This window comes from Propithecus coquereli, unplaced genomic scaffold (assembly GCF_000956105.1).
Source record: "Propithecus coquereli isolate 6110/MARCELLA unplaced genomic scaffold, Pcoq_1.0 Scaffold42, whole genome shotgun sequence".
Taxonomy (NCBI): Eukaryota; Metazoa; Chordata; class Mammalia; order Primates; family Indriidae; genus Propithecus; species Propithecus coquereli.
The window spans coordinates 10,123,072-10,150,975 of record NW_012149952.1 but is presented as its reverse complement, the minus strand read 5'-3'; the positions used below and the strand labels follow the sequence as shown (position 1 = coordinate 10,150,975).

Genomic DNA, 27,904 nt, shown 5'->3' with positions numbered 1-27,904 from the left:
GTGAGCTAGGCTGACGCCATGGCACTCTAGCCCGGGCAACAAAGCGAGACTCTGTCTCAAAAATAAAATAAAATAAAATAAAAAAGCAGCATTCCATCATTTATCATTGGTCACTCAAAAATCTTTTCAATGTATCATAAAAAATTCAAATATCTTAATATCTCTATTGTTTTCAATTAAATAACATGCTCCTGAACAACCAATGAGCCAAAGATGAAATCAAAAGAGAAATTAAGAAGTATCTTGAGACAAACCACAATGGAAACACAAATACTAGAAGAATTTTAATGTACTAAGAAAACTCTTAGATTTCTTAAAATGATAGTATGTTTGAATTTATTGAGTGCATTTATTTACCAGAAACTGCTGTTAAGAGTCCTACATGCATTATATCACTCAATCCACTTAAGTCCATGAGGTGGCTGCATTATCACCCTCATCCTGCTTACATATGGGACACAGAGAGGTTAAATAACTTGCCCAAGGTTACAGAGTTAGGAAGTGCTAAGCCAGGCTTTGAATCAAAGCTGTCAGCCTCCGGAACCCATCTTCAGCCACTATACGATACTGCCTTGCTATCTTATAAGAAACTATGTGTGAGTCTGTTTTGTAAAAGAAGGCTATCTTTTCCCCCATCTATATTTTTTGAAGGATCCCAAATTAGACTCCCACAGAGGTAGACAGCAATACTTGGCAATATGGACTTTTAAGTTTAATATTGGATTCTGCTTTTTGCTACATGACCTAGGGAAAGATAATTAACCTATATTGTTTCCAGGGGTTAAATAACCACTGCTTAGTTATACTATCTTAACTGTCTCTTAGTGATTGATTGAAAGCACAGTGTTACTAATTGACTCTTGGTATGAAGTGCTCTTTCCTTCCCCTTTGAGATACATACCTTTCCAGTTAAAGTTGAGAGATCATCTCCACCAATCACTTTTATGTCCCCTGTTGACTGGTCATTCTAGCAAAAAAAACAAACAAATTATGTATATATATATATATATATATATATATATATATATATATCCTTATGTACACACACTTCAAATTATCCAATGGGAACTAGAAGATTTAAAATGTTAGCTATCTAAAGTCCATAGCATTATGATATTCTAAATGGTATGAATTATAAGAATTCTGTTTCCAGAAATAAATGACTAGGTAACTTTCAAGTAGAGATTAGTAAAAATTAAAAAGTCCAAATTGGCCATTACTGATTTAATGTTTTTAAGAGTCCTAAAAATAGGGTACACCCATTTTTATGTGGGCAGTATTATAGCAGCCACTCATCTTCACTCATGGTGACTTCTGAATCCTGAGGGAAGTTATTAGCAAGAAAGGTGTCTGGTTCTGGCCCTGCACCATTCCCATGAGTCAAGCAAGTTGTAGGGGCTGATCTATATCACACCTAACCCCAACGATATGTTCCTCAAAAGTCTAGCCCAGGGCCAGGTCATCTTTGGCATTGTGTGGGAAACCAGGTCTGATCAGTAGTCCTTTAATGCACACCTCTTAGGCTCCCACTTTTCTGCTATCACAGAATCCAGTAGAAACCCTTACCAGAGTTTCCACAGGGAATGCTCGATACCCACTGTAGTTGGTGGTGATAATGACTATAATTTGGCTGTGCTGTATTCAAAACAGAAAATTGGTGTGAAAGAGCAGGTAAACAAGAGCTTAGACTTGCCCTACCAAAGAGCAAACCATACTACAGAGTTATAGCAATCACAACAGTGTAGTACCAGCACAGTAATTGACAAAGAGATCAAGGAACAAAGTAGAGCCCAGAAACAGACCCAGAAATATATGAGGATTTAGTATACTACAAAGACGGTATTTCAAGTCAGTAAGGAAAAGATGAATTATTCAATAAATGATGTTTGGTCAACTAGTTATCCATCTGAGGAAAAATTAAACCATGGTCCCTACCTCATAGCATACATAAAAATTAATTCTAGATGGACTAAAATCTAAATGTAAAAAATAAAGCCATAAGTAAACTGAAAGAAAATATCAGCGAATGTTTTTCACATTCTTAGGGTAAAAATCTAAGCATGACATAAACTCAAACTGAAAGAAAAGATCTGTAACAAATATTCCTGTTAAATATTGGGCTCCAACAATAAGAACCCATAGGAAAATGGAGAATGAACACAAATAGGCAATTTATAAAAGAGAAAGCCATAATATGTAAAATGATACCTGTATGAAAAACAAATACTAAAATAATGTGATTCTACTGTTCACTCATCCACACTGGCAAAACTTAAGCCTGATATGTTGAGGGGAAACAAGCACTCCTGTTGGTGAGAGTATAAACTGGTACAGCCTCTTCTGAAAATGATATAGCAATACCTATTGAAAGTGTAAACATGCATGTCATTTCACCTAGCAATCCCACTTCCAGAAATCAATACTACAAAAACCACTTACAAGTAAGCAAAGGTACATTCAAGAATGTTCACTGCATCAACTGTCCACAAAAAAACCAATAGGCCCATTAACGGGGAACTATTTAAATTAATCAAGTCCACTCACACGACGTAATATCATGCAGCTATTAAAAAGAATCTGGTAATCTAACGCACGCCAACATGGAATGATGCTTATTAAAAACACCAAGCTGTATAACAATATGTTACCTATGAAACCACTTTTATTCAGCATTTTGAGAAATTTAGAATAGCAATTACCTCTGAGTAGTGAGAATGGGGATAACGTGACTTTTTATTTTTATATACTTTTATTTTTGCTATATGTTTCTACATACGTGTCCAATTTTAGGGAATGCTACTTATGAAAAATACAACTGGGCCAATATTATTCAGTGTTGCAAACTAAATATATAACTTCTGATATCAAAAAACCCTTGCATATTACTGCTCATCTTAGGGAAATTACAAACACCCCTTATTCTAACTAATTTAAAACCCAGCATTTCAAATGTACAGAATTGATTAAAGGAAAAAGATACTTCTGATGAGAGTGAATCATGTTAAATGAGTTACACTATAAATCTTGTTAAACACTGACATCTTCTGTAAAACCTTGGTATTACATTCTAACCCAGTTGACCTTTTTTACTGAGGAAGGGAGAGGAGTAAATACCTGAGAACTGAAAAGTGTGGAGTCATACACACATACATGGAAAAATAGCCATGATCCAAAGGCTATGGTGATAGAGCAACAGACAAGAGAACTCTAAGCACCAAGACATTGTTGCTCTAGTAGCATCCAAATCTTCGTATTCCCGTTTGTCGGAAGGTTTATAGCTTAAGTCTCTTCCAACGCTTTTTTTCATGGAAACAGCCACCTTTTAAATGGAGGCTAATAAAGAAGATACATTTAAGAGTTAATGGTATAGTCTACTGTGCTGGAATACAGGTATAAGTGCCCAAACTGTGCACAAATGGTATCCATGGATAAATTACCCCACCTGGGTGGCCAGAGGAACTGTATGAACCTCCCCTCCCTCCCTTCCTGTCTGGAACAAGCTTCCTTTCCACAGTATCCCTTTACTGAGTGCTTCTCATATGGCTCATCTTTAATTATAGTGAAGTCTGGGTAACAGGACTGGCATGGGTGAGGGGAGAGCCCCCTCCACAGTTGTTCTGCCCTCTCCTCTACCATCCCATCTCCTTACTCCTTTCAGCCAGAGTCCACTCTGTCCTTAATTCAGAGTGTCACTGTCAACTACAAAAAATTCCCAGAGAAGTTCTTTGGGTCTACAAATACATACCGTTACCATTTATGTTTCTATTTTGTCTACCTCTCCAGTCTAGGTGAAAAATGAGAAGGATAATAGGAAATAACTTTGTTTATGCCTATTTGTCCATCCTTAGGAATTTTAAAAACCTCTAGGTACAAATAAGAAATGCAGCTTGGTATAGGAAAAGAGGAAGAAAAGCTGTGTAAAAATACATAATGAATGGGCTGGGAAAGAACTGCTTGGAACAAATAGGTAGGTTGACATTGTAAGAAGAGAGGCCAATCACCAAGGCTGGATTCACAAGAGGGCATGACTAAGGTAGGAAGTCCTGGCTCTGCATTCCCTTAGGAGCTTAGCACTATACAGCTTGCTTTTTGCAATGAACTTCAGATCATTCTTTAAAGACTCTAGAATGGAGTTTCTTATTGGGAAACAGTCATTCTCTTGATTTTCAGCTAGGCCCCAAGTCGACCACACTCAATCATATTTTCTCTTCACATCATAATCTCTCAACCATTCCCTGTCCTTTGTCTTTCTACACCCTGATCAAATACCAACAGAAGTGAAAATATTAGAGTCATATACTTTTAGAGGTAGACTGTACCTCATATGAAAAATGGCAGATATTCCATTTTCTAAAATACATGCACAGAAAAAGTAAGTCTGGAAGGATATATGCCCAGGTAATAATTTATTTACCTGTATTTTATGAATTCTTTGCCTTTTAAAAAATAAAGAATTGCCTTTTTTAAAAAAGGCCTTTTTTAAAAAATAAATAAAAGATTATTATCAGTTAAAAAATGATGCTGACTAGCCTGAGCAAGAGCGAGACCCCGTCTCTACTAAAAATAGAAAGAAATTAATCGGACAACTAAAAATATATAGAAAAAAAAATTAGCCGGGCATGGTGGCGCATGCCTGTAGTCCTAGCTACTCAGGAGGCTGAGGCAGAAGGATTGCTTGAGCCCAGGAGTCTGAGGTTGCTGTGAGATAGGATGACGCCACGGCACTCTAGCCCAGGCAACACAGTGAGACTCTGTCTCAAAAAAAAAAAAAAAATGATGCTGATAAAGCAGGGCTCTTACAGATCATCTAGTTCTGCCCTGTCCAATACAGTAGCCACTAGCCACATGTTGCAATTTAAATTACTTAAATATTCAGTTCCTGTGTTGCACAAGACATATTTCAAGTGCTCAACAACCACATGTGGCTAGTGACTCTGTACCAGACAGCATAGACATAAAACATTTCCATTATCACAGAAAGTTCCCTTGAACAGCACTGCTCTGATTAAATCAAAGATACCATTTGGCGCCGCATAGTAATAGAAAAGATTGAAGAGGTAGTGCTGATACTTAAAAACCTGATATTTTCAAATACACTATTCTCAAACCTTCAGAAATTACTGCCTCACATCTTCGTGCTTTTCATTCCATGCCTGGTTTGCGATTAGGATCTGATAAAATAAACATGTTCAACATTCAACACAACTACTTCTCATGGCCTAACATAGTACCTTGCATACAACAGATGATCAAAATGTGTTTGCTCAGGGAATTAATCAATTTTCTTAATTTTTTAACAGAATTTGTGGGTTTTCAGGATCAAATTTGAACACTACTTCTTTATGTTCTAAGACTCAGGGTGCTTATATAAAATCTCAGTTGCTGGATAAGGATTACATGAAAGTGAAAAGCCATAGGAAACAACTAGAAAGTGTATTTTTGATCCTAGTTCTGTTAAAGTTTCCTTATACCACAGATAACACGCCTCCTCATTTCTGTCAAATTCTTACCCTTACCCCTCTCTATGATCTCAATTCAATAAGTAGGAGAAAGGCATCAATCACTTCATTTGCTTGCTCTCTCTATATATGTATATATATATATATAGAAAGAGAGAAACATAGATATAGACAGATTTATAGAAGATAAGCTCTGGATAATCTAGTGTCAACATCAAAGTGCTATACCTACATTTAACTTTATTCTGGAGAGAAAAAGCATACTTCAAAGAAATTGACTAAATACATACAGATAAAAAGGTTAAGCTGAAAGCTACTAACCTCTTATAAGTGTCTCTTATGAAATACAAAAAAATAAAAGTAAAAAGATAAATAAAGAAACTACTAGGGGGCAGGGTGAGGAAATGGGGAGATATAGGTCCGTGGACACAAAGTAGCAGATACGTAGGATGAACAAGTCTAGCAATCCAATATACAACATGAGGACTATAGTTGTACTGTATTTGGGACTTAGGCTAAATGAGATTTTAGCTGCTCTTGCCACCAAAACAAACAAAAAAAAATTGGGTAACTATGTCAGCTGATAGATATGTTAATTTCCTTCACTGTAGTAACCTCTTTACTCTCTATATGTATCCCATAATATCATGTTGTATACCTTAAATATACACAATAAAATTTGTTTGAAATAAGAAATTATCCCAATATTTTCTGCATTTTTCTTTAATATGCTCAAAGAAAGTCTATGAATTTGCATGTTTGATATGTTAAACACATAGCCTAATCAAGTGACTATCAAGATTAAGACAGAAAGTTAAATATTTACTAACCTTGACTGCAACCAAGGAAAAGTCCCATAATTGGCAAAATGAATTCTGTCCACTTGCAAATGTTCTGATTAGTGGAGAATGAAGAAATAATAGGAAGCCCACATTAGAGAATCCACATAAGTTAAAAATATTTCCCAAATCAGACTGCCCTGGGCCAGGTGGAGTGGCTCACGACTGTAATCCCAGCACTTTGGGAGGCCAAGGTGGGAGGATTGCTTGAGGCCAGGAGTTCGAGGTTGCAGTGAGCTATGATTATGCCACTGCACTCCAGCCTCAGAAACAGAGCAAAATCCTGTCTTAAAAAAAAAGAAAAAGAAAAAAAAAAAAAGACTGCCCTGAACTGAGAGAAGAGGTTTCAGATGAGAAGAAAACAGCAAAAGCACTCTGACAATATGAAGAAACAAGTTCGACACCCTCAAGGGATCAGAATGGATCTACAGCAATGGACCCCAACCAAAAGGAAATTGTCAAAATGTCAGGAATAGAATTCAGAATACAGATGGCAAATAAGATGAATGGGCTTGAGGAGAAAGTTGAAAACCAACACAAGCCAAGCTGTGTGTTTGAAAGAATGAGGATGTACCTTCACAATAAAAATAAAACAAGTGTCAAAGTGAAATGTCAGAGGTATCAACCGTCAAACTTAGTACTTAAGGAAATCGGACATGTCATACTTAATAACCTAGTAAAAATCATTGGAATCCAAGAAGAGGGGAGGTGAGAGGGGGTGAGGGTTAAAAACTGACCCATTGGGTAAAATGTACACTATTCTGGTGATAGGCACACTAAAAGCCCCGACTTAAACCTTATACGAGGTATTCATGTAACAAAAACATTTGTACTCCCTTAACATTTTGAAAACAAAAGAACTATGGGAGAAAAAAATTAACAATTCAAAATAATAAAATAAAATATTAGAAACAAAAAGTGGTAGTGATATTTGGGATAACTTAATTTCTTTATAATTTTCTACATTTGTATTTTTTTAATGAACATGTATTCTTTTAATCAGAAAAATGCAATTTTTATTTTGAAGACAAAATAGATGTGTGTGTTGACACTGTAATGCTTCTTTATACATTCTGGAAATATTTAATAGTTCATAGAACATTTCTTTAGGATTAGTACAGATCAGGCAGCCTTTAACTCACTGTTTCAAATTGGTCAAGATCAGCATGTAAAGTTCATGCTAATATCAATGTTACTGATACTACAAACAATTTAAAATTTCCATTTTATGATTTTATCAAATTAAGCTGCCTAGTTTTTTATGTGCATATGTGAATATCTTCCATGACAAGCTGTTGAATTATTAAATAGGCTAGAAATGTTATTTCAAATCAACAGATAGTATTCTGGAGTGGTTTCTTAATTTCTACTGCTTAATAGTAAATCTACACAGAATTTCATATAAAATATAACATTTTTTCTACGTGAAACTAACCTAAAAACATGCTTTGCTTATGTTTAAGATTTCATGCTTTTAACCAGTTGAGGAGTTCAGCTTAATAATCCTCTAAGACCTAAAACTAACAGGAAAAAAACCTAAAGTAGAAAATGGAATTAAAATGTCAAAGTGTCTCTACCACTCTAAATTGCTCTTATAAAATACTCTTAGAAAGAAAATACTAAAGTCCCTGTTTTTTTTTCTTGCTTGTTTCTGTTTTTCAAAGAAAGAACATTCTGTGCAAATCACCAGAGATGAGTCATAAAGTAACGAGTCTGATTAAGATTGATTTGCGGGGTGGGGGGTTGAGAGGGAAGCTACAGAAGACCCAAGAGATAAATCACACCATATACTGTAAGTACATGTTTTGCTGCATTACAGGCTGGCCAGCTATAATACCAGCAGCTATATTGACTATAATTAAGTCCTAGTGTAAACTACCAATCAATAAATCAATCACTTCTACTGAGCAAAAATCACAATTTTATATTTAAATAAGTCTTTAATTCAAGTATGACTTTGACAAGTTAAAAGGAACTTATAAGTAGGAAGTAATGTTATGACACATGGGCATAAAAGGTTTTAATGGGATAGGGAAAATGTCTACGATAATTCTTAAATGGTTGCCCAATCACCCATAGGACTGATGAAAACATGGAAAAGGTCAAAGACTTGGGTCAAATAGATGATTAATGGAGAGAATGAAGGTTTCAAGTTAAATGTAGATAAGTGGTCTTATTCTCAATAAAAATGTGAACATAAGGAAAGTTTCTACAAAGATGAACTGCAACAATGATTCATGAAACAGCACAGACATTGGACATTTGTTCTAATCTTCAAAGAAGCTAGGAGAAATTCCTATTTTAAAGGAGAAAAATAAGTCATAGGAAATACCATCCCAACATGAAACCAGAAACAAATAGTCTGAACTAATAAAAATCAAACATTCACAAGATCAAAGAAATTGTGGATGAAATTCACTTGTAAAGATCATACTGATTTTGTTTTTATCCCAGAGTGTCAATATTCTGATGCATTTCAGATTGTGTGACACGGGCAGAGTGACTGTGGGTCAACAGTGGTTTCTTCAATTTGCCAATGCTCTAGCTCCAAGTGTGCTTTCTGGGAAACAAGTGTTGACCCACCTTATTTATCACACCTATCTCCAAATGACTGATGACCCCCCCCAACCAATCTAGCTCAGGAAAGGATATTTGCCACCAGAAAGTATGTATAGTCAAAAAAGCATCCCAAGTCCCAACATCAATTCCTAAAAGGAGTTTAAAGATACCTATAAAATAAGTATAGAGCCTCCGAGGTGAGTAGTTTGAAAAAGACAATATTCACTCTGATGCAAAATACTACTGAATATGTTAGAAAAATCACACCATAAGCAAGTGAAATGAGTGTGTAAGTACAGTTTGCAGAGCTTCAAAGAAAGTATAAGAAAACCTATAGTTGCTACATTTTCTTAAAAAAAATCATATATTAACATACGTACACAGTAGCTCTTCAGTCTGATAAAATCTACAGTCATAGGAATGGATCTATCACTATTTCTATTCAATGCTTTGATGTAATCCAGCAGGTCAGCGAAGAATTTATAGCCCCCCTTGAGCACACAGAGGGCTACAATGTGATGGCCTCCCATCTCCTTCATCACATCTCGAGCAAGTCTTTCAGTCCTACAGAAATAAAATAAGGAATTTAATATAGTTTCATACATTTAAACTTTATAATAAACGTCTCTTAAGCATTAAACTTCCACAAATACACCCTTTGCCCCCATGAAGCTTTACTTCATAAAGCAAAAATATTGATACTTTCAAAAAACCAAGTATACCATAACATCTATCATAAATTTTAAAAATACAAATAAAAACAAGATACTATTTTCACCTATTAGACTGGCAAACTCTGATCCAATGAGATTTCTCTGATAATATCAACAATGGAAGAGACTGTGAAGAAAAGGGCACTCTCATATACCACGGGGAGTATAAAATGATACAACTTTTTGGAAGATAATTTGGCAGTAACAAAACATTCAATAAACACCTTCTCCTTGACCCAGAATTTCTACTTGGATAAGGTTGAACAAGTGCTAAAATATGTGTAAAAGGATGTTCCCTCTAGTACAGTTTATAAGAGTGAAATGATGGAGAAATCTTGAGTGTTCATCAATAATAGACTGGTTAAATCAGTTATGGTATATCCATAAAATGGAATGCTATGCAACTTTTAAAATATGAGATAGCTCTAGATGCACTAATATAAAAAAGTCCAATTTTTTTTTTGAGTCAGGGTCTCACTCTGTCATGCCAGCTAGAGTGCAATGGTGTCATCATAGTTCACTGCAACCTCAAACTCCAGGGCTCAAGCGATCCTCCTGCCTCAGCCTCCTGAGTAGCTGGGACTATAGGCATGTGCCAACACGTCCATCTAATTTTTCTATTTTTTGTAGAGATGGGGTCTCACTTGGGCTCAGGCTGGTCCCAAACTCCTGATCTCAAGCAATCCTCCCACCTCAACCTCCCAAAGTGCTAGGACTACAGGCATGAGCCACTGAGCCCAGTCTCCAATAAATTTTAAAACCATATGACAGTATATACCCATGCGTTAAAAATATATATGTATATACGCACATTTGCATAGCTAATGCTCAGGGAAGGAATGTGTACAGGAGGCTGAAAGAAGTGAACTTTACTCTTCTCATTTATAGCCTCCATAGTTAGAATGTTGTACAACACAAAAATATTGATAATTTTAAAATAAAAAAAGAATAGCTAGACACACAAGGCAAGCATTCGTACACTAAGTAAGGTTTTTCTTTGTAATTCATTTGAGGGGAAATTTTCAAGCTAGATGAGCGTAATAATCAAAATCTGACCTTGCCCCAGCCCATTACCCTGTTCAGGACTGAGAAATCAAACACTCTGTGACTAGAATTCATTTTCCCAATCTCCCTTTAATATTTACTTTGTTCTACTCCCGACAGATTTCCACTATACCGTGAATTATACTAGGTAATTAGTAAGCCCCCCCCCTTTTTTTTTTAACAAAGAGGACTTTAAAAAGAGAAAGCATCTATTATTTAGCAAGTTGGCCTAGTTTATGTTCAAATATCAGCTACCCAAAACAGTTGTGGATATTTGAAATTAATATCTAAAAAAACTTCAACTTAAGATCTTACTAACCTGTCCATAATTAGTCCATGAGGAATGAACACCTTTTCCAAATCCTCGGCATAATGATTAGGTATGCAAAATAAATCTAGGTCATAACCTGGTTCATCATCACTAATCTGAAAAAGAAATATAGCTGTTTCAATGAGAGCATTACAGGATACAAACATTTGTCTGGATTTAGATATTTCAAAAACCCTTCATCTATCAGAGAAATTTAAGTATGAGATGATATCAAGAACTGTTAACTTTGTAGGTATGATGATGAATTATAGTTATATAAGAAAACAACCATGTCTTAGTCAAGAACGTAGAAGTAAAATGTTATGTGCTATTTCCTTTAGGTCACAAAGAGAAAGAAAAATTTTAAAGAACTAAGACAAATGTGGCAAAATCTTGATAATATTCTAAACATAGGTGATGAATATGTGAGGATTCATTACACTGTCCTCTCCATTTTTGAGTATGTTTGAAAATTAAGCAAAAAAATTTAATACACTGTAGTCTAACACGTTAAAATATCACACTGAACAAGAAAAACTGCTGTCCTCCATCCCAAATCCAAATAGCTTCTCTCATCTCACAGCAGGGGGAAAAAAATCACCAAAAAAAGCTAAAGTGATATTTTGAAAACCCAAACTCCTAGAAGTCTGAGATTGTTACAGTCAACTTGTGGAGTTAGACACACTAGATAGTAGATACTCCAAGGTTGTTCAAGTGGGACCACATATTGTTTGTCTTGATATGCCTAGCTTCTGGCATACAAAATATTTAATAACACTGATGATATGGTACCTCTGGTGGTAAAATGTACTATGATTACAGCTTTATAAATATTATATAAATAACTATACACACAGATAAAAAGACTATAGCAAAATCATAAAAGCTATTTTCTTTGAAAGGGGAGTTATAGCAATTTTATTTAGTTCTTTATTCTTTGCTCTATATTCCAAATTTTCTTCAATGAGTATATATCACTTTCTTTAAAAATAGTCTTTCATATAAATTATCTTTGGCAGTATATGTTTTTATATATACATATAAAAAAGCATGGGGAAATTGAAAAAGATACATTAAATTAAAACAAAATATACAAACAAGAAATCAAAATACTTATCACTTTCTACACTTTAATATTTGTTTTTTTCATTGTCAATGTCACTTTTATTAATGACTAATTTCCAGTCACCATTATATTCAAAGTTTACTCAGAGAAATAAACCAGAAAGAATTGTAACACTCTATCTCACATGATATTCAAGATTAAATTATCTTTCAGATCTCATTCAAGAAGCTGATTATACAAGGTTCGGCAATTTTCAAGAAATACTGGTCAAATCATAATTAAATCCCAGTGTATCAGTTAACACCTATTGAGCACTTCCTCTTTCAGTTGGCACTGTATTAGTGCTTAGAGATAAGAAGTTTGACTTTTAATAAATTTCAAAAATATATATTTAAGATTTATAATATTACTCACAGAATTCAGTTATATTTTGAGGTTGAAAAATTTGAGGTCTGTGTTGTCTCTCTTTCAGTACCAAAAGCTCAGGATTTATTTTGAGTTCTCAGACTTTGGTGGAAATCTATTTATTGTCAGGTTGGCCCATAATACCTGTGCACTACTTCAACCCCTGTGCACATGGGCAGGAGGCTGGCGATGAACATTTTCAGGTAAACGGACTGGGACATGACCGCAGGCATGGCCAGGTGGGGGCATAGTGCTCTGCAGTGTGGGCAGAAGTCAATACTGGCTTGCTTCTAAACAAATATGCATTACTTTCATAAGCAGGAAAAAAAATCCATTCTTGGAGGAAAAAGATTATGCCAGATCCACTAAGATTAACTGTTTATATATCTGCTAAACCTTTAAATAATGTTTATATCAGAACACATTTACTACAAAAAGAATGGAAATGGGACATTTATGTCACCTATAGGAGCATTCCAAGAATATTTTTCTAAGCAAGTATTGCTTTTATAAATTTTATGGACTGAAATTTAGTTCAAGTTTGGGAAAAAAAGACAGACCTTGCTAGATTATTATAAGATGATATAATACACATTTATTTCAGGCTCCTCTGAATATATCTGCTATCATCTGACAAGAATAAAAGTGTACTATTTCATAGTGCTTTAAAATCAATAAGATCCAGAGTGCCAAAATGACTTTCCTGAAGCTTACTCACCCCCTTCCTCCCAGTTACTCACTGCTTCTGCCATAAGCACAAACCAGGATCCAGGACTCTTTGAAATACATATTGTAAAGACTACTGTAACTGTCAAAATGGCTCAGTACCTGGCTACATACAGGTTCCACAGGTAGCCTAAAATGTCAAAAAGTCTTATTTATTTCAAAGAAAGCCAATGTGAATTCTGCCCAGGGTTTATTCCAGACATGCAGTTTAAGAATATGGACAGATCAGCAGCGATGTCTTCAAAAATAGGAATTCTATCTGTGTCAACATACCAAATTGATTTCCAACAAAAACAGATTTACAGAACACATTTATGTCAAAGAGTTGGTTTGTTATTTTTTAATTGAATTCTAAATTTTGGGTTCTTTTTTTTTTTGAAAAAAAATTTTTTTGAGACAGAGTCTCACTGTGTTGCCAAGGTTAGAGTGCTGTGGCATCATCGTAGCTCACTGCAACCTCAAACTCCTAGGCTCAAACGATCCTCCTGCCTCAGCCTCCTGAGTAGCTGGGACTACTGGTATGTGCCACCATGTCCAGCTAATTTTTCAAAAATTTTTGTAGAGGCCAGGTGCGGTGCTCACGCCTGTAATCCTCGCACTTTGGTAGGCTGAGGCAGGAAGATTGCTTGAGGACAGGAGTTCAAGATCAACCTGAGCAAGAGCAAGACCCTATCTCTACAAAAAAATAGAAAAGTGGGGTCTCATGGTTGCCCAGGCTGGTCTCCAACTCCTGAGCTCAAGAAATCCTCCCACCTCGGCCTCCCAAAGTACTAGGATTACAGGCGTGAGCCACTTTACCTGGCCAAAAGATTCATTTATGGTTTGTTATTTCAAGCACAAAAACATGTCAATATAACTTTTCCCAAAAGGCAAAAACAAAAATTCATAAAACTTACATCACTTGAGGTACTTTAGGCATGAATTCACAACTTTGTTAGAATTCACTATATATACATGGGGTATAACTACAGGGGTCCTGATTCAAAATATATAATTGGCTATGCATCGATAGTTTTCAGAACTGGGCAATGGGTACATGTAGGGTCATTATACTATTATGTCTAGTTGTGGATGTTCAAAATGCATCATAATACAAAGTTAAATAAGGGGCAATTCATTTAAATGATGACAAGGCACCAACATCAACTTTTCCCAATTTGACACTTAACAAAAAGTCCCAGTCTTCTTAATTCATATTTAATGATCATATATTAGAATACTAATTTTAAAATGTTAAGGACATTGTTCAGAACCTGTATCCTCATCACTAATATTCAAATATTTATTGGGTATTTACTATGTTGCACACACCAGAGAGGATTAACTAAATTTGATATAGCTACCCTCATTGAGCTTACAGTGTAATAGATGTCATGAAATGTACATGAATAACTGTGGACAAAGTTAAACTGCTATAAAAAAGATACACGCAAAGTGTTAAGGTTCTGTAAGAGAGAACTCTGACTCAGAAGCCTCACTTGGACCTGGACCACTGACATGAAATAACATAAAACAGATATAATTCAGTAAACAGGAACTTCAGTTTTAATCATCCCAAACACCAAAACTTCATATTAAATAGGTCCAATAACCTCAATATCTACAAGAGCTAGATAGAAATACACTTGATGGCCTATAATCTTATTAGCTTTTACTTGTCCCATCTGATACTGGTTAATATCTGATATTAATTAACCCCATCTGATATGGATTAGTTAAAAATCCAGTGGCTGCTTAGATAGGAACATTTGGAAAGAGTTGGGATCACAATATATTCGATTATACAAAAATGCATTCAGGCCTGGGTGCGGTGGCTCATGCCTATAATCCTAGCACTCTAGGAGGCCCAGGCGGGAGGATCGCTCAGGTCAGGAGTTCAAGACCAGCCTGAGCAAGAGTGAGACCCCATCTCTACGAAAAACAGAAAGAAATTAGCTGGACAACTGAAAATATATAGAAAACATTAGCTGGGCATGGTGGCGCATGCCTGTAGTCCCAGCTACTCGGGAGGCTGAGGCAGAAGGATCACTTGAGCCCAGGAGTTTGAGGTTGCTGTGAGATAGGCTGACGCCACAGCACTCTAGCCTGGGCAACAGAGCAAGACTCTGTCTCAAAAAAAAAAAAAATGCATTCAGCATCTACCTTCATTAAGTCACTGTGCAATAGATTTTACGGGAGGATATAAGGATAATTATAAATTTATAAACCCTTAAAGAGTTTATAATCTACTGGAAAAGGCATACATACATACAAACTGTACAGCACAATAAAGCTCATAATCTGTACCAAAATCTAATTTGACAAGCCCACAAACTTGTGAATTATCAAACACAGTTATATATACACGAAAGGTAAACCTAGAACCCAAAGTAACCCAGCACCAATGATTCCCTCCATATTCAAAACCAAGCTTAAAGTAGTCATTATATTCTGTTGACTAGATTGTAAACTGAGTAAAGGAGACCAGCCTGTCTCTAACAATGAGCTAGCACAGCCGTCTAAACCATCTAGGCAGTAGCAGTGCCCAATTTTCTCTATGAATATACATCACATCTGTTTTACTATTTGCAACTTGGTGTTGCCCTGTAGTTATTACCAGCACCTTCTGAAAGAACTATTAGTCTGCGCAGGCTACCATAACAAAACACCATAGACTGGGTGGCTTAAATAAGAGAAATTTTTTTCTCACAGTTGTGGAGGCTGGGAAGTCCAAAATCAAGGTGTCTGCAAGGTAGGTCTCATTCTGAGACCTCTTCTCTTGGCTTGTAGGCCTCCTCACTATGTACTCACATGAACTCTTCTAGCAAGCTCTCTGGTGTCTCTAAGAAGGGCACTCATCTCATCAGACCAAGGCCCCACCCTCAATTACCTCATCTAACCCTAATTACTTCCCAAAGGCCCCATCTGCAAAAACCATCACATTGGGGGTTAGGGCTTCGACGTTATCAAATATGTTATCAGTTTTGGGGAGAGGACACAAATGTTCTGTCCATAACAAGCACCTAACATAAACACAGTTAGATTAGATCACAAGAAAGGTCCTGGATGGCTCTCGGGGAGGGCCCAACCCCAAAATACTTAAGGATAGCTCTGGAGGGGCCTAGAAGTGGTAAAAAAATGAAAATGTGGTTTCTCTCCAGATCCACTTTTGCCACTATTGCCACTTCTGGCTGAACCAGAAATCAAAGAACAGGTTATTAATAGCTCTGAGTTACTTACTCTTTACCAAGACAGTTCCGAAATCTGCATCTCTCCTCAGAGCTCTAGGACACAGCTCTCAAATTCTAATCTATTTGTGATACACTTGTCAATGATAAAAATTTATGCAGGTACTTTTATTAATATGAAAAAGTATTGAGAAATATAATATTAACATTCTACCTTTTGTCTAGAATCAAAATCAATACTTTTGCTATCATAAATTACTGAAGTAATTTTACTTTTCAGTAAAACTGGTTATTACAAATTCTTAATAATTATGTGTCACATCTGTAACAACAGCCTTCATATTTGAACATTTTTGTCATCCACACATAAAATTTCTAATTATGAAGCTATGTTATCTAAAATAACAGCAAGCAAGGAAATTAACCCAAGCTAAGACAACACTTGCAACATCAATTCATCATCTGCAACTAGCATTGCTTCAGTCTCTATGTTCCAAAAAATGACAATGTTCCTTAAAAAAAAGACAATGCTCATGGGTCCAAACAAGACTAAATGCAAGTGAGAAAGTGAGTCTTAAAATGAACTATGTGAATTAATAGATGTACAATAACAGATAAAACACATTTGATTTTATTCCTAGTAACCAACATTTGCAAGCTTCTAGAACGGGCAGAAATTGCTCGGTGGCATATTTTTACCTTTCATATTCAGATACATTAAAATTCTCAAAAAAAAAACTCAAAGCACATGATACTGCATCCTCTTGGGATAATGTGTGTTAACTCAGGCTATCATAAAACCAAAATTATGAATTACTGATGAAAATATTCCTAAATGTAAAAATAATTTAAGCTAGTATGTTCATCTACCAATTTTATATCAGTCTTACAAATAAATTACATATATAACTTGTTTGTCTTTCCTTCTAAGGGTTAAAACTATTACAAACATTAAAATCAGCATTCTTGACTATCTACCCAGGGAGGGATAAATTATTACCCACTTTAGGCAAGTGGACTCATACTACTATATGTGCAAGGCCATGAATTTACCCAACATTGCAACCTTTCCTTTTATTAGTATCTACAGTGGGATGATAGGCACATTCACCTGGGACAAAAAAAAAATTATATCTATCAATTATCAGAAACACAATGTTGAAGATAGTAGTTCCATAACGATTTGAACTGTTTGTTTGAATTCTTATTAGCAGTAAATTATTATAAATGTTAGTAAGTTGGTAGTCACTGGCAGGAAAATAATAATTGAGTCTCAATATTGATGTTAATGGTGGTGATCGATACTTTTATACCATATAAATCTTACTGAATCTACACAATATAAAATTACAGAAAGGAAGAAGAGTATACTAGCACAACTTCAGCATCTCTTCACCACTAGGGGGAAGATGACATGGCCCAGTTACTGCCCAATGAACTGCAAAAAAAGAGAAAACTCCAAGACACCTCTTCTCTGCTGATATGGTTGGTCCTTTCCCCACTCTTTGCAATACCCAGATACAAACAATGGACAGAAAACAATTAGTATACATGTCACAGTACTCAATTCACAGAAACCCCCAAACTGAACTGCTCCATTTCTCAGTGGTCACAAAGAATAATTTGGTCTATACCAACGAATTAATGTCAGTCTAAACGCTGTTCATAACTGTATAGTTGAGGACAAAAAATGCACCATTTAATCAAAAAATGTAAAAAATTATTGGCAGGGTGAGATTTAAGTTCAGGTACTACAGGATTGCATTTCTGGCACTACCATCCTGAAATTCAGAAGATATTATATGCACATAAAGCACATCTGATGTTTCACATAATGCAAAAATCCAGAAGCTTTTCCTGGAAGTTCAACTGTGTCCAAGTTTATCCTGGCGGTTTAAAACAATAGTTACAAACACCATGGTATCAGGCAGATCTGGGGGCCCATTTCATCTAAGTGATCTTGGGCACTTCAACTATCTGTGCCTCCAAGGTCATACTAGTGTTTATCTTCCTAACAGGGTACCTATTATGTAACTTTGGGATGTTTACATTAGATAATGCCTGCAAAATATTTACCTCTATGCCTAAAACAGAGTAAATATTCAATAAATATCTACTATTGTCATTACTAACTTAAACGTTTAGAGGTTAACTTTTAAGTTCTAAGAATCTGGGGCCAGACAACTTGGGTTCAAATTCTAGCATTGTTGGGTAATCTTTGGCAAGCTATTTAACCTGAGCTGCAGAAATTTTTTAAAAAGATCAAATCAGTTAATATACATACAGGGTTTAGAAGAGTAACTAGCACATAGTTAGCACTATTTAAGTGTTTGTTATTGCTAACATGCAGACAATTTAAAGGAAGGAAGTTTTTAAAAAAGGAACAGGAATTTGCAAACTAAAAATACAATGAATATCTTGATGTTCAAATAAAACTAACACCAGTCAACTCTAGCAACAACTAATTCTCTATATACTGGGGCAGGCATCCTACCCCAATGCTGGAAGCACCTAACTTCCTAAGCAACTGAATAAAAACAGCATCCATTACCATTTTTTGAGTACCCATTATTAGCATCCAAGATAGACATAGGTTTGAGTCAGAGCTCTTCCTCTTAATAACTGTGTGACCTAGGGTATGTCTGTTAACCTCTCTGAGGCTTCAAAGATTCCTCATCTGTAAAACGGTAATAATCATACCATTGTTACAGGATTGTTTTGAAGATTAATTAGGACTATGTATGTAAACACAATGATAGTTATTATCACTATTTCCAGTCAGGGATCTTGCAAGGGTTGTTTATTCACATAGATTGTCTTATAATCCTTTCAATAACACCAGGAGGTAGCTGCCACCTCAGATATACATAAAAAAAAAACTTAAGCCCAGAGAGGTGAAGTAAGCTGCCCAAGGCCACACAGCTAGTAGACAGCCCAACCAAGGAGGATTCCGGGTCAGACTTCATTAATAACACTACTCTTTACCTTAAGTCACAACACTTAATATGAAATAGAAACCTTTCTTTCCTAGAGCTCAAGTGGTTGTTTTTTTTTTTTTTTTTTTGAGACAGAGTCTCACTTTGTTGCCCGGGCTAGAGTGAGTGCCGTGGTGTCAGCCTAGCTCACAGCAACCTCAAACTCCTGGGCTCAAGCAATCCTTCTGCCTCAGCCTCTCGAGTAGCTGGGACTACAGGCATGCGCCACCATGCCCGGCTAATTTTTTCTATATATTTTTAGTTGTCCAGATCATTTCTTTCTATTTTTAGTAGAGACGGGGGTCTCGCTGTTGCTCAGGCTGGTCTCGAACTCCTGACCTTGAGCAATCCACCCGCCTCGGCCTCCCAGAGTGCTAGGATTACAGGCGTGAGCCACCGCGCCCGGCCTCAAGTGGTTAATTATTTAATGTATTCATTCAACAAACCATTATCGAGGACTTCTGTGCTGTTACAGTGGTTACAGTGGTGATTCCTGCCCTTATAAAGCTTTAGTGGGAGAGACAATCAACAGGTAACCACGTAATTGCTAAAACGACAAGAATCATAAAAAAAAAGTAGGCTAAGGCATTTAACAGGCAGGGGGCTTGGCTATTTTTTAGCAAGCACAATCAGAAAGGTTGGGGAGGGAGGGCAGTAGCTTGGCTAGTTGAACAACCACGAAAAAGAATCAATGTGGGTGGAGACAAGATGCCAGACGCTGATAAGCTAAGAACGTTCTTGAAGGGAAGAAGCACTCTCATTTTTTATCCCCGGCAGCATCAGATGGCATGAGATCCGGATTCTAGCACATCTGAACTCAAGGCCCGGCATGCAATGATCTCATGTCTTTCCACTAGTTTCTTCGTGTGTAAAACAGGCATGATTGCAGCTACCAGAGGTGCCGTGAGGCTTCAATGAGGCAATGCGTATTCCCACAAAAATGAATTATAGAATCCGCAGGACGAAATGCAAAGCCCAGTCCCCCACATGCCTTCCCATGCTGTCGTTTTCCATCTCGAGGCCCCCTCCAGAGGTAGAGGTGCCTGAGGACCTCGCCACCACACCCCAAACTTCCAGACCAGGGCCTCTCCTGAGAAAGCCCCCACGCCCTCGCCCCGCGCGATCATTCCCGAATCGGCCCACGGCCCCTCCCCACAGCACGCTCGAGGCGGCACATGTCAACCAAAACGCCATTTCCACCTTCCCTTCCCACACGCAGCCCTCTTTTCCCAGAGCTCTCCCGAGGAGGGACCCACCCCAAACCCCGCCATTCCGTCCTCCCTGCCGCCCTCGTGTGACGTAAAGCCAAATCAGGGAAACTGGGGCCGCCCCGGTTCCCGAGGTTTCCGGGGCCGGGCGGCCCGAGCCCGCACTGCGGACCCCGAACCTCAGGGCCCGGACGCCGCCGCTCCGCCGCCGGCCGCGTGGGCCTGGTCCGGGTTGGGGGGCCAAGCTGCTCACCACGACGCTGGGGCTGCGGGTCGCCATAACGGAGCCGGCCGGCACGCGGGCTGACAGCAGAGGAGGAGGAAGCCGGTGGCTGAGCAGAGGAGGAGGCGGAGGCGCAGCAGGAGGCGGCGCCGCGCGGGAAAGCGGAGAGGTGCTCCCGAACGCTCTTCGCAAGCGCCGCCACTGCTGGAAGACGAAGAGAAGCAGGCTCCGCCCCCGCCCCGCCCCACCCCGCCCACGGCCCCGCCCGCGCGCCTCCGCCGGCGCCTATCGGTTTCCATGCTCATGAGGCGGCCGTGGGAATTTTCTTCCGGAAGAAGCGGAGAGTACCCCTGCGCAGCCTCTATCCTTCTTTCCCGCAGTCTCGCATTAAGAGGTTCCCGGATCTCCAAACCTACCGCTGTCCGCGTTTCTTCCAAGTGGGCCTAAACTGGGCGCCGGCTCTTCGGGTTCCAAGTCACCTTGTGGCTCCTTAAGCCAGGCATCTTCTTCCTAAGACTTTGCACTACATTGTGGCTTCCATTTTCCTGACTGTGGCCCAGTTCTTACAAAAATCCTTAAGTTGTAAGAGTTGAGACCCAGAGCCTTATAGTTGGCCAGATCAGGGTATAAATCCAGGGGAACACTTAATTGCTTTGTAACTTTGTGCAAATAAGACTCTGAGCCTCTTATTTTTGCCTCAGTAAAATGAGCATATTATCAGTACATTCTAGGCCGGGTGCGGTGGCTCAAGCCTGTAATCCTGGCACTCTGGGAGGCCGAGGCAGGAGGATCGCTTGAGCTCAGGAGTTTGATGCCGCAATGACCTATGATTGGGCTACTGCACTCCAGCCTGGCCAACAGAGAGAGACAGTGTTTCTTAAAATTTAAATTAAAAATGAGAAAGGGCCAGGTGCAGTGGCTCACACCTGTAATCCTAGCTCTCCGGGAGGCTGAGGCGGGAGGATTGCTTGAGCTCAGGAGTTTGAGACCAGCCTGAGCAAGAGCAAGATCCCATCTCTACTAAAAATAGGAAAAAAAATAGCCAGGTGTGGTGGCATGAGCCGGTATTTCCAGCTACTTGGGAGGCTGAAGTAGGAGGATCACTTGAGCCCAGGAATTTTGAGGTTGTAGTGAGCTATGATGACACCACACTGCACTCTAGCCAGGGCAACAGAGTGAGACTCTGTCTCAAAAAAAAAAAAATGAGAAAAATAATTCCCGCTGTGAAGGGTTTTATGAGAATTGTAAAAATCATGTATGTAAAACACCTAGGTGAATATGTGCCACATAGGAGGTGCTCAAGAAACAGTCGCTGTTATAATTTTAGCACATATGAATGTCTGAACTCTACTTCCCTAGTTTGTTTGCCTTTGGTATCTATCATGGAGAGGCAGCAGGCTTTGTTTGGCCTGAGAAAGATCTGAGTTCAAATCCTGAGTTTCCCACTAACTAGCATAATGACTTTTGGGCAAGATCCTTGATCTCTGTGTGCCTCAGTTTCTTCGTATGTCCAATGAAGATAATATTTCCATTACAGAGTGTGTTGAAGATTAAACAAAAGAATATATACAAAAGTGCCTAGCATAGTGCTTGGCTCGATACATGTTAATACCAATGTTCTATGTTCCATAATTTTGCCTTAAACAATTCTTCACTCTATTTATTATCCTTGTAGCCTCTAACACTTATTCATTCTCCTGTTGATGGATATTTGGGCAGTTTCCAGGTTTGGGCTATTAGAATAGCAGCCCAAATGCTGCTACGAACATTTTTTAACATATCTTTTGGTGAGTATATGAATGCATTTCTATTTGGTACAGACCTGAAAGTTCATATTAGCACATTTTCATTACTTATCCTTTTAATAAACTTTGTGTTCTACCAGGAAGTTACTTCAGAGAACTTGCGGTTATATATTCAGCCCTGACAAATGTGGACTCAGCTACTCACATTTGTTTCTAAATTAGGTATCCAACAATTAAGAATCCTTCCAGCTTTCTTCTGGCTTGCAGTTCCTTTCTCCAAATCCTGTGGTACCAGATACTCCTGAATTTTAACAGTAGATTTGAAATAAATAGTGATAGCCAGGTGATTGTAAAAACAAAGAAAAGTACTATTATTTCAATCCTGTCATTCTATGTGACAACTTGGAGTTTTCTTATTTGTGTCTAAGGTGGAAAACAACAGAGTGCAATCTGCAAGATGTAAGACTTTTTTTGGTAAGTGAAAATCTGGTTCATATATGAAATGCTTTACTGAATTTGGACATTATATTTAAAATTGAAATGTATTCTTTTAAAATTTTAATTGTTTTCAAACTAAAAAGAAAATCTTGAAAATAATTATTACATGATTATTACTGAAAATAATTTTGTCATACAGAGGCGAGGGATGTTAAAAATTATCTGCCACGAGTGTCGAATATGCTAGTGTGCCACTGTTCTTTACTAGAATATCTGCAGGAAGAAATAAGAAAAGCATAGGTGTAACCCAAGATTCCCCTTCCTCATTCCTGCCTGTCCAGAAATAATTTTGTAATCTACTTGTTTGAACACAATTATGATTTTTTTGTGTGTAATTCACAACCAATACCAACTATGTTTCTGCTCTGTGAGTTTCCACTAAGAACCTTGTTTTTAACCATGGTGCTGTGCTCCTCCAAAATTTGTATTTCCATGAAAAAATTATCACCACAAAAATACTTATCTTAAATGTTGAATTTTTAAACTGAGTTGGTAATAGCTTTCTCAATAATGTCAGAGTTTCACTTTCATCAGAATAAATTTCCATAAACTTTACTTTTAATCCATAAATTGGATGTAAAATTGAACTATTATTGGAATTAACTAATACGATGGTTAATTTTATGTCACCTTGGCTGACTGCAGTGTCCAGGTATTTGGACAAACATTTTTCTGGATGTTTCTGGAAGGTGTTTTTTCAATGAGATTAACATTTAAATCGGTGGATTTTGAGTAAAGCAGATTATCTTCCATAATGTGGATGGGCCTCATCAGCTGAAGGCCTTAACAGAACAAAGACTGACGTCCCCAAAGCAAGAAGGAACTCTCCAGCAGATTGCCTTTGGATTAGAACTGCAGTTCCTCCCTGAGTCTCCAGACTGCCAGCCTACACCATCAGATTTTGGACTCACCAAGCCTCCACAATTGCAAGAGCCAATTCCTTAAAATACATCAATCCCCCCAATATAGATAAAGATCTAGATACATCTAGATATATCTGTATATGTGTATACTTCCTGTTGGTTCTGTTTCTGTGGAGAACCCCAACACAAGTGATTTTCTGTCTGAAGCATCTAATGATATCAATATAAAACCGGCATCATTTAACTGTTTGTGAAGTTCTGCTAATAGAGCTACTCGTTAGAAATATTGCCTCACTTTTCGTCATGTACAAGGAAACTTGGAATGGAAAATGGGCAAATGAATTTTGAAGAAAAGTCACTTGATCTAAACAAAAGTCCTTCACAGAGCAATATATAAATACCTTTCTGCAGCTGTACCTCATTAAATCACCATCTTTGGGCACAGTCTTCTTAAAATAACTACAAACCTTTGAGGTAGATGCTGATGCATTCTTAGTATATTTATGTCTTCTGGTTTTCATGTAGTCAGTGACATCATTGAGCCCCAAGAGTGGATGATAAATGTTGATAAATGTTTTATGAACATTACACATTCATCATCAACTTTTTTGAGAAACAAATTAGGTATCTAATTCTTCATTAATTATGCACTTTAGGTTTTGAACTCATATGCTTAAAGAGTTGATAGCAAAATTTTAAAAAAAGCATTACCAAACAATAAAATAGTGGGTCATAGATTTTCACCATATAATGAATGACACTGTACCAAGAGAATTCAGACTACCTGCTATATGTTCTATGGCAGGACTTCTCTGCCTCTATTTCCTGAATATATTTTACATACATGTAAATACGTAATTTCCTATATCCACTGGCCTACCAACTGGTGGCCTGGCAGCTTCCTGTATCTTGAAGGCTTTGGCATGGGTACAATTGGCTGGTACATCAGGTATTCAGCAAGGAACACAATTGCAAATACTCCTTCCACCCCCACCTAGGACTGGAATGAGTTAGTTGTTCCTAACTCCTAGTGTCCGAGTGTACTTGTTTTTTATCAGTGAACGCCTTGCATGCTGTCCTTGTTTTATTACATTTGGAAAAGATTAGGAAAAGGGAGAAGGGTTATCATTGGTTGTCCTTCATATTTAATCTTGTATCAAAGTGAGTTGATTCTCTGTATATGCATCTCACAAGCTAGTAGATGAGACCAAGGTGCAGGCTAGAATTAAAAAGTGGTGGTCCAACAGACCCATCCTGGTTTTTTTCAATGCAACTATTAATACTTTAAACTTCATTAGAAAATGAAAAATCTGGGACAAATGCTAAATTGGACAAAATGGTGGAAAAACAGACATAAACTGGAATTGCCCCAGGCAAACTGGCATGCATAGTTCTCTTAGAGTGGTATAAGGTATGGGGATGCTTTCCAATGCTGCTCATGGAAGCTCTTAAACTGCAGTATGCCAATCTCTGATTGCAATTTGCTTCCTCTTCAGTTCTCTCTGGACACCTTAATGGTGCTTCAGACTCATGAAGACCTCCAATTCCACAGTCTATCACCCTGCTCCTGGCCTTCCCGTACTTTCTAGTTCCATTTGGATCCCACCTGAACCACTCTCTCCCCAACTCCTGGTTCAAGCTTTGTACCCCTCTGGTTCAGCTCTGCCAAGATGGCTAAGCTACACCCTGGCTCAACCCCACACCCTGTTTTGTCTACCCATACTAGGCTGCTGAATGCTGCTGGAGAAAATCCCACCACCATGGAGATTGGTACCTCTACAGATTCATGGTCTCAAATCTCAACTGGGCCCTAAACACTCCTCCATAATCCTTTATAAGTCCTTGGTCAGCTCCCCTTTTTATTAATTATCCTCAATAATGTTCTGAACATGCATCCCCGTTCAACCCCTACCATCCCCACTGTAGAAAGACAGACTCAACCCATTAACTTATGAAGAGATTGAAGGATTCAGGCGTGAACCACATCAATGTCCTTCCATCCACATCTACACTACTTCTTCCTCTCTTTCTTCCAGACCCAGAGGTGAGGAGTCCCTCCTCTGGCCAGCAGATCCATCTGTACCCTGCATTCTGTCACCTTGGTATTTGCCTCCATCAAATGGCTACTTTTATTCTCCCATAGCTTTTGTTTATCCTCCCTTCTGGTTTTCCCCCTTAGGCTTTATAAAGCCTCAAGTTTTTTCCTATCCTAAAAATAAATTAAGGAATAACTGAATGAATGAACATGTTTAAAGTCCTCCCTTGATGCTGCGCCTCCTTCTTGTTACAGGTAGCTTCTGGAGTTGTCCACATTCTATCCATTTCCTTACTTCCCATTTCCTCCTCACACTCAGTGTGGTCTGTCTTCTGCAGACACCACTGTACAGAAACAGTTAACAGGGAAGACCACTGACTGCTATCTTGCCAAATCCAATGGACACTTTTTTGGCATTATCTAACTGTCCTTTCTATTGCTTTTGATATGATGAATCATTTTAATCTTAAATTTCTTCATTTTGTTAGCTTCTGGGACAGCACCTTCCTAATTCTCCTACAGTACTTCCATGTTTCTTCTCTCCCCATCTCTTTCTCTATCTCAGACTTTTCAGTATACCCTTCCCCAGTGTTAACATAAATGGAACCACATTCAGTACAACTACCAAAATCAGAAAATTAACATTGACACGCTATTAACTAATCAAATTTCACCAATTGTCCTGTTAATGTTATTTTTTTTGTTTGTTTGTTTTTGTTTTTTTGAGACAGAGTCTCACTGTGTTGCCTGGGCTAGAGTGCCGTGGCGTCATCTTAGCTCACAGCAACCTCAAACTCCTGGGCTCAAGCGATCCTCCCGTCTCAGCCTCCCGAGTAGCTGGGACTACAGGCGTGCGCCACCATGCCCGGCTAGTTTTTTCTATATATTTTTAGTTGTCCAATTAATTTCTTTCTATTTTTAGTAGAGACGGGGTCTCGCTCAGGCTGGTTTCGAACTCCTGAGCTCGAACAATCCGCCTGCCTCGGCCTCCCAGAGAGCTAGGATTACAGGCGTGAGCCACCGTGCCCGGCCTGTTAATGTTATTTTATTTTATTTTTTTGAGACAAGGTCTTGCTCTGTCACCTGGGCTAGAGTGCAGTGGTGTCATCATAGCTCACTGCAACCTCCAACTCCTGGGCTCCAACGATCCTCTTGCCTCAGCCTCCCAAGTAGCTGGGACTACAGGCACATACCACCATGCCTGGCTAATTTTTCTAGTTTTTGTAGAGACAGGGGTCTCACTCTTGCTCAGGCTGGTCTCGAACTCCTGACCTCAAGTGATCCTCCTGCCTCGGTCTCCCAGAGTGCTAGGATTACAGGTGTGAGCCACCATGCCTGGCCAAAGTTATTTTTTTTTAAAAGATCTCAAGTGGCTTTATTGTGATTCTAGAATTGGGCAACATTTCATTTCATAAAATAGAATAAGTGTTCCCTCATTAATAGTTTCTTTTTCTGGACTAGGATCTGATCCAGGATCACGTGTTGCATTTCATTGTCAAGTCTCCTTAGTCTCCTTTATTCTGGAAGAGTTCATCAGTCTTTGTCTGTCATGATCACGACATTTTTCAAGGGCACTGGCCAGTTATTCTGTAGAATTTCCCTCAATTTGGGTTTGTCTGATGTTACCACAAGATTAAAATTTAGGCATTAAATTTTGGGCCAGAAATACAACAGTAGTAATGGTGTGTCCTTCACAGTGCTCCATATTAGGAGGCACATGATGTTGATTTGTTCCACTATTGGCGATGTTAATCTATATTACTTGGTTAAGGCAGTGTCTGCTAGGTTTCTTCACTATAAACATACTATATTTCCCTCTGTAATTAATATGAGGAATGATACTTTGAGACTATGTAAATATTCTGTTCCTCATCAAACTTTTACCCACTCATTTTAGCATCCATTGATGATTCTTTTTTGTGTGCTTTCAATTTAAGAAGGGAATTATAACTTAAAGATGTTTTGTGAAGCATTTGATAGGAGAAATTGAGAAACAGTGGAATGCGCCTGTAATCATTACATTTAGAGTCCTTTGCTAAACTCTACTGTGTACCAGTACTTTACAGAAA

General features: G+C 38.0%; 1 protein-coding gene across 1 annotated transcript in view; it reads right to left on the bottom strand.

Moving 5' to 3' along the window:
* The window catches only part of HPRT1 (hypoxanthine phosphoribosyltransferase 1), a 36,616-nt gene extending 15,690 nt beyond the window's left edge, over positions 1 to 20,926 (bottom strand). Inside the window, exons 1-4 of the mRNA XM_012653459.1 lie at positions 20,725 to 20,926; positions 10,934 to 11,040; positions 9,238 to 9,421; positions 902 to 967 (exon numbers count right to left, since the gene is read on the bottom strand). Coding sequence (XP_012508913.1) covers positions 902 to 967; positions 9,238 to 9,421; positions 10,934 to 11,040; positions 20,725 to 20,751 — 384 coding nt within the window. The 5' untranslated portion in view covers positions 20,752 to 20,926. The remainder of the gene's footprint in view (positions 1 to 901; positions 968 to 9,237; positions 9,422 to 10,933; positions 11,041 to 20,724) is intronic.
* Between the last annotated feature and the right edge of the window lie 6,978 nt (positions 20,927 to 27,904).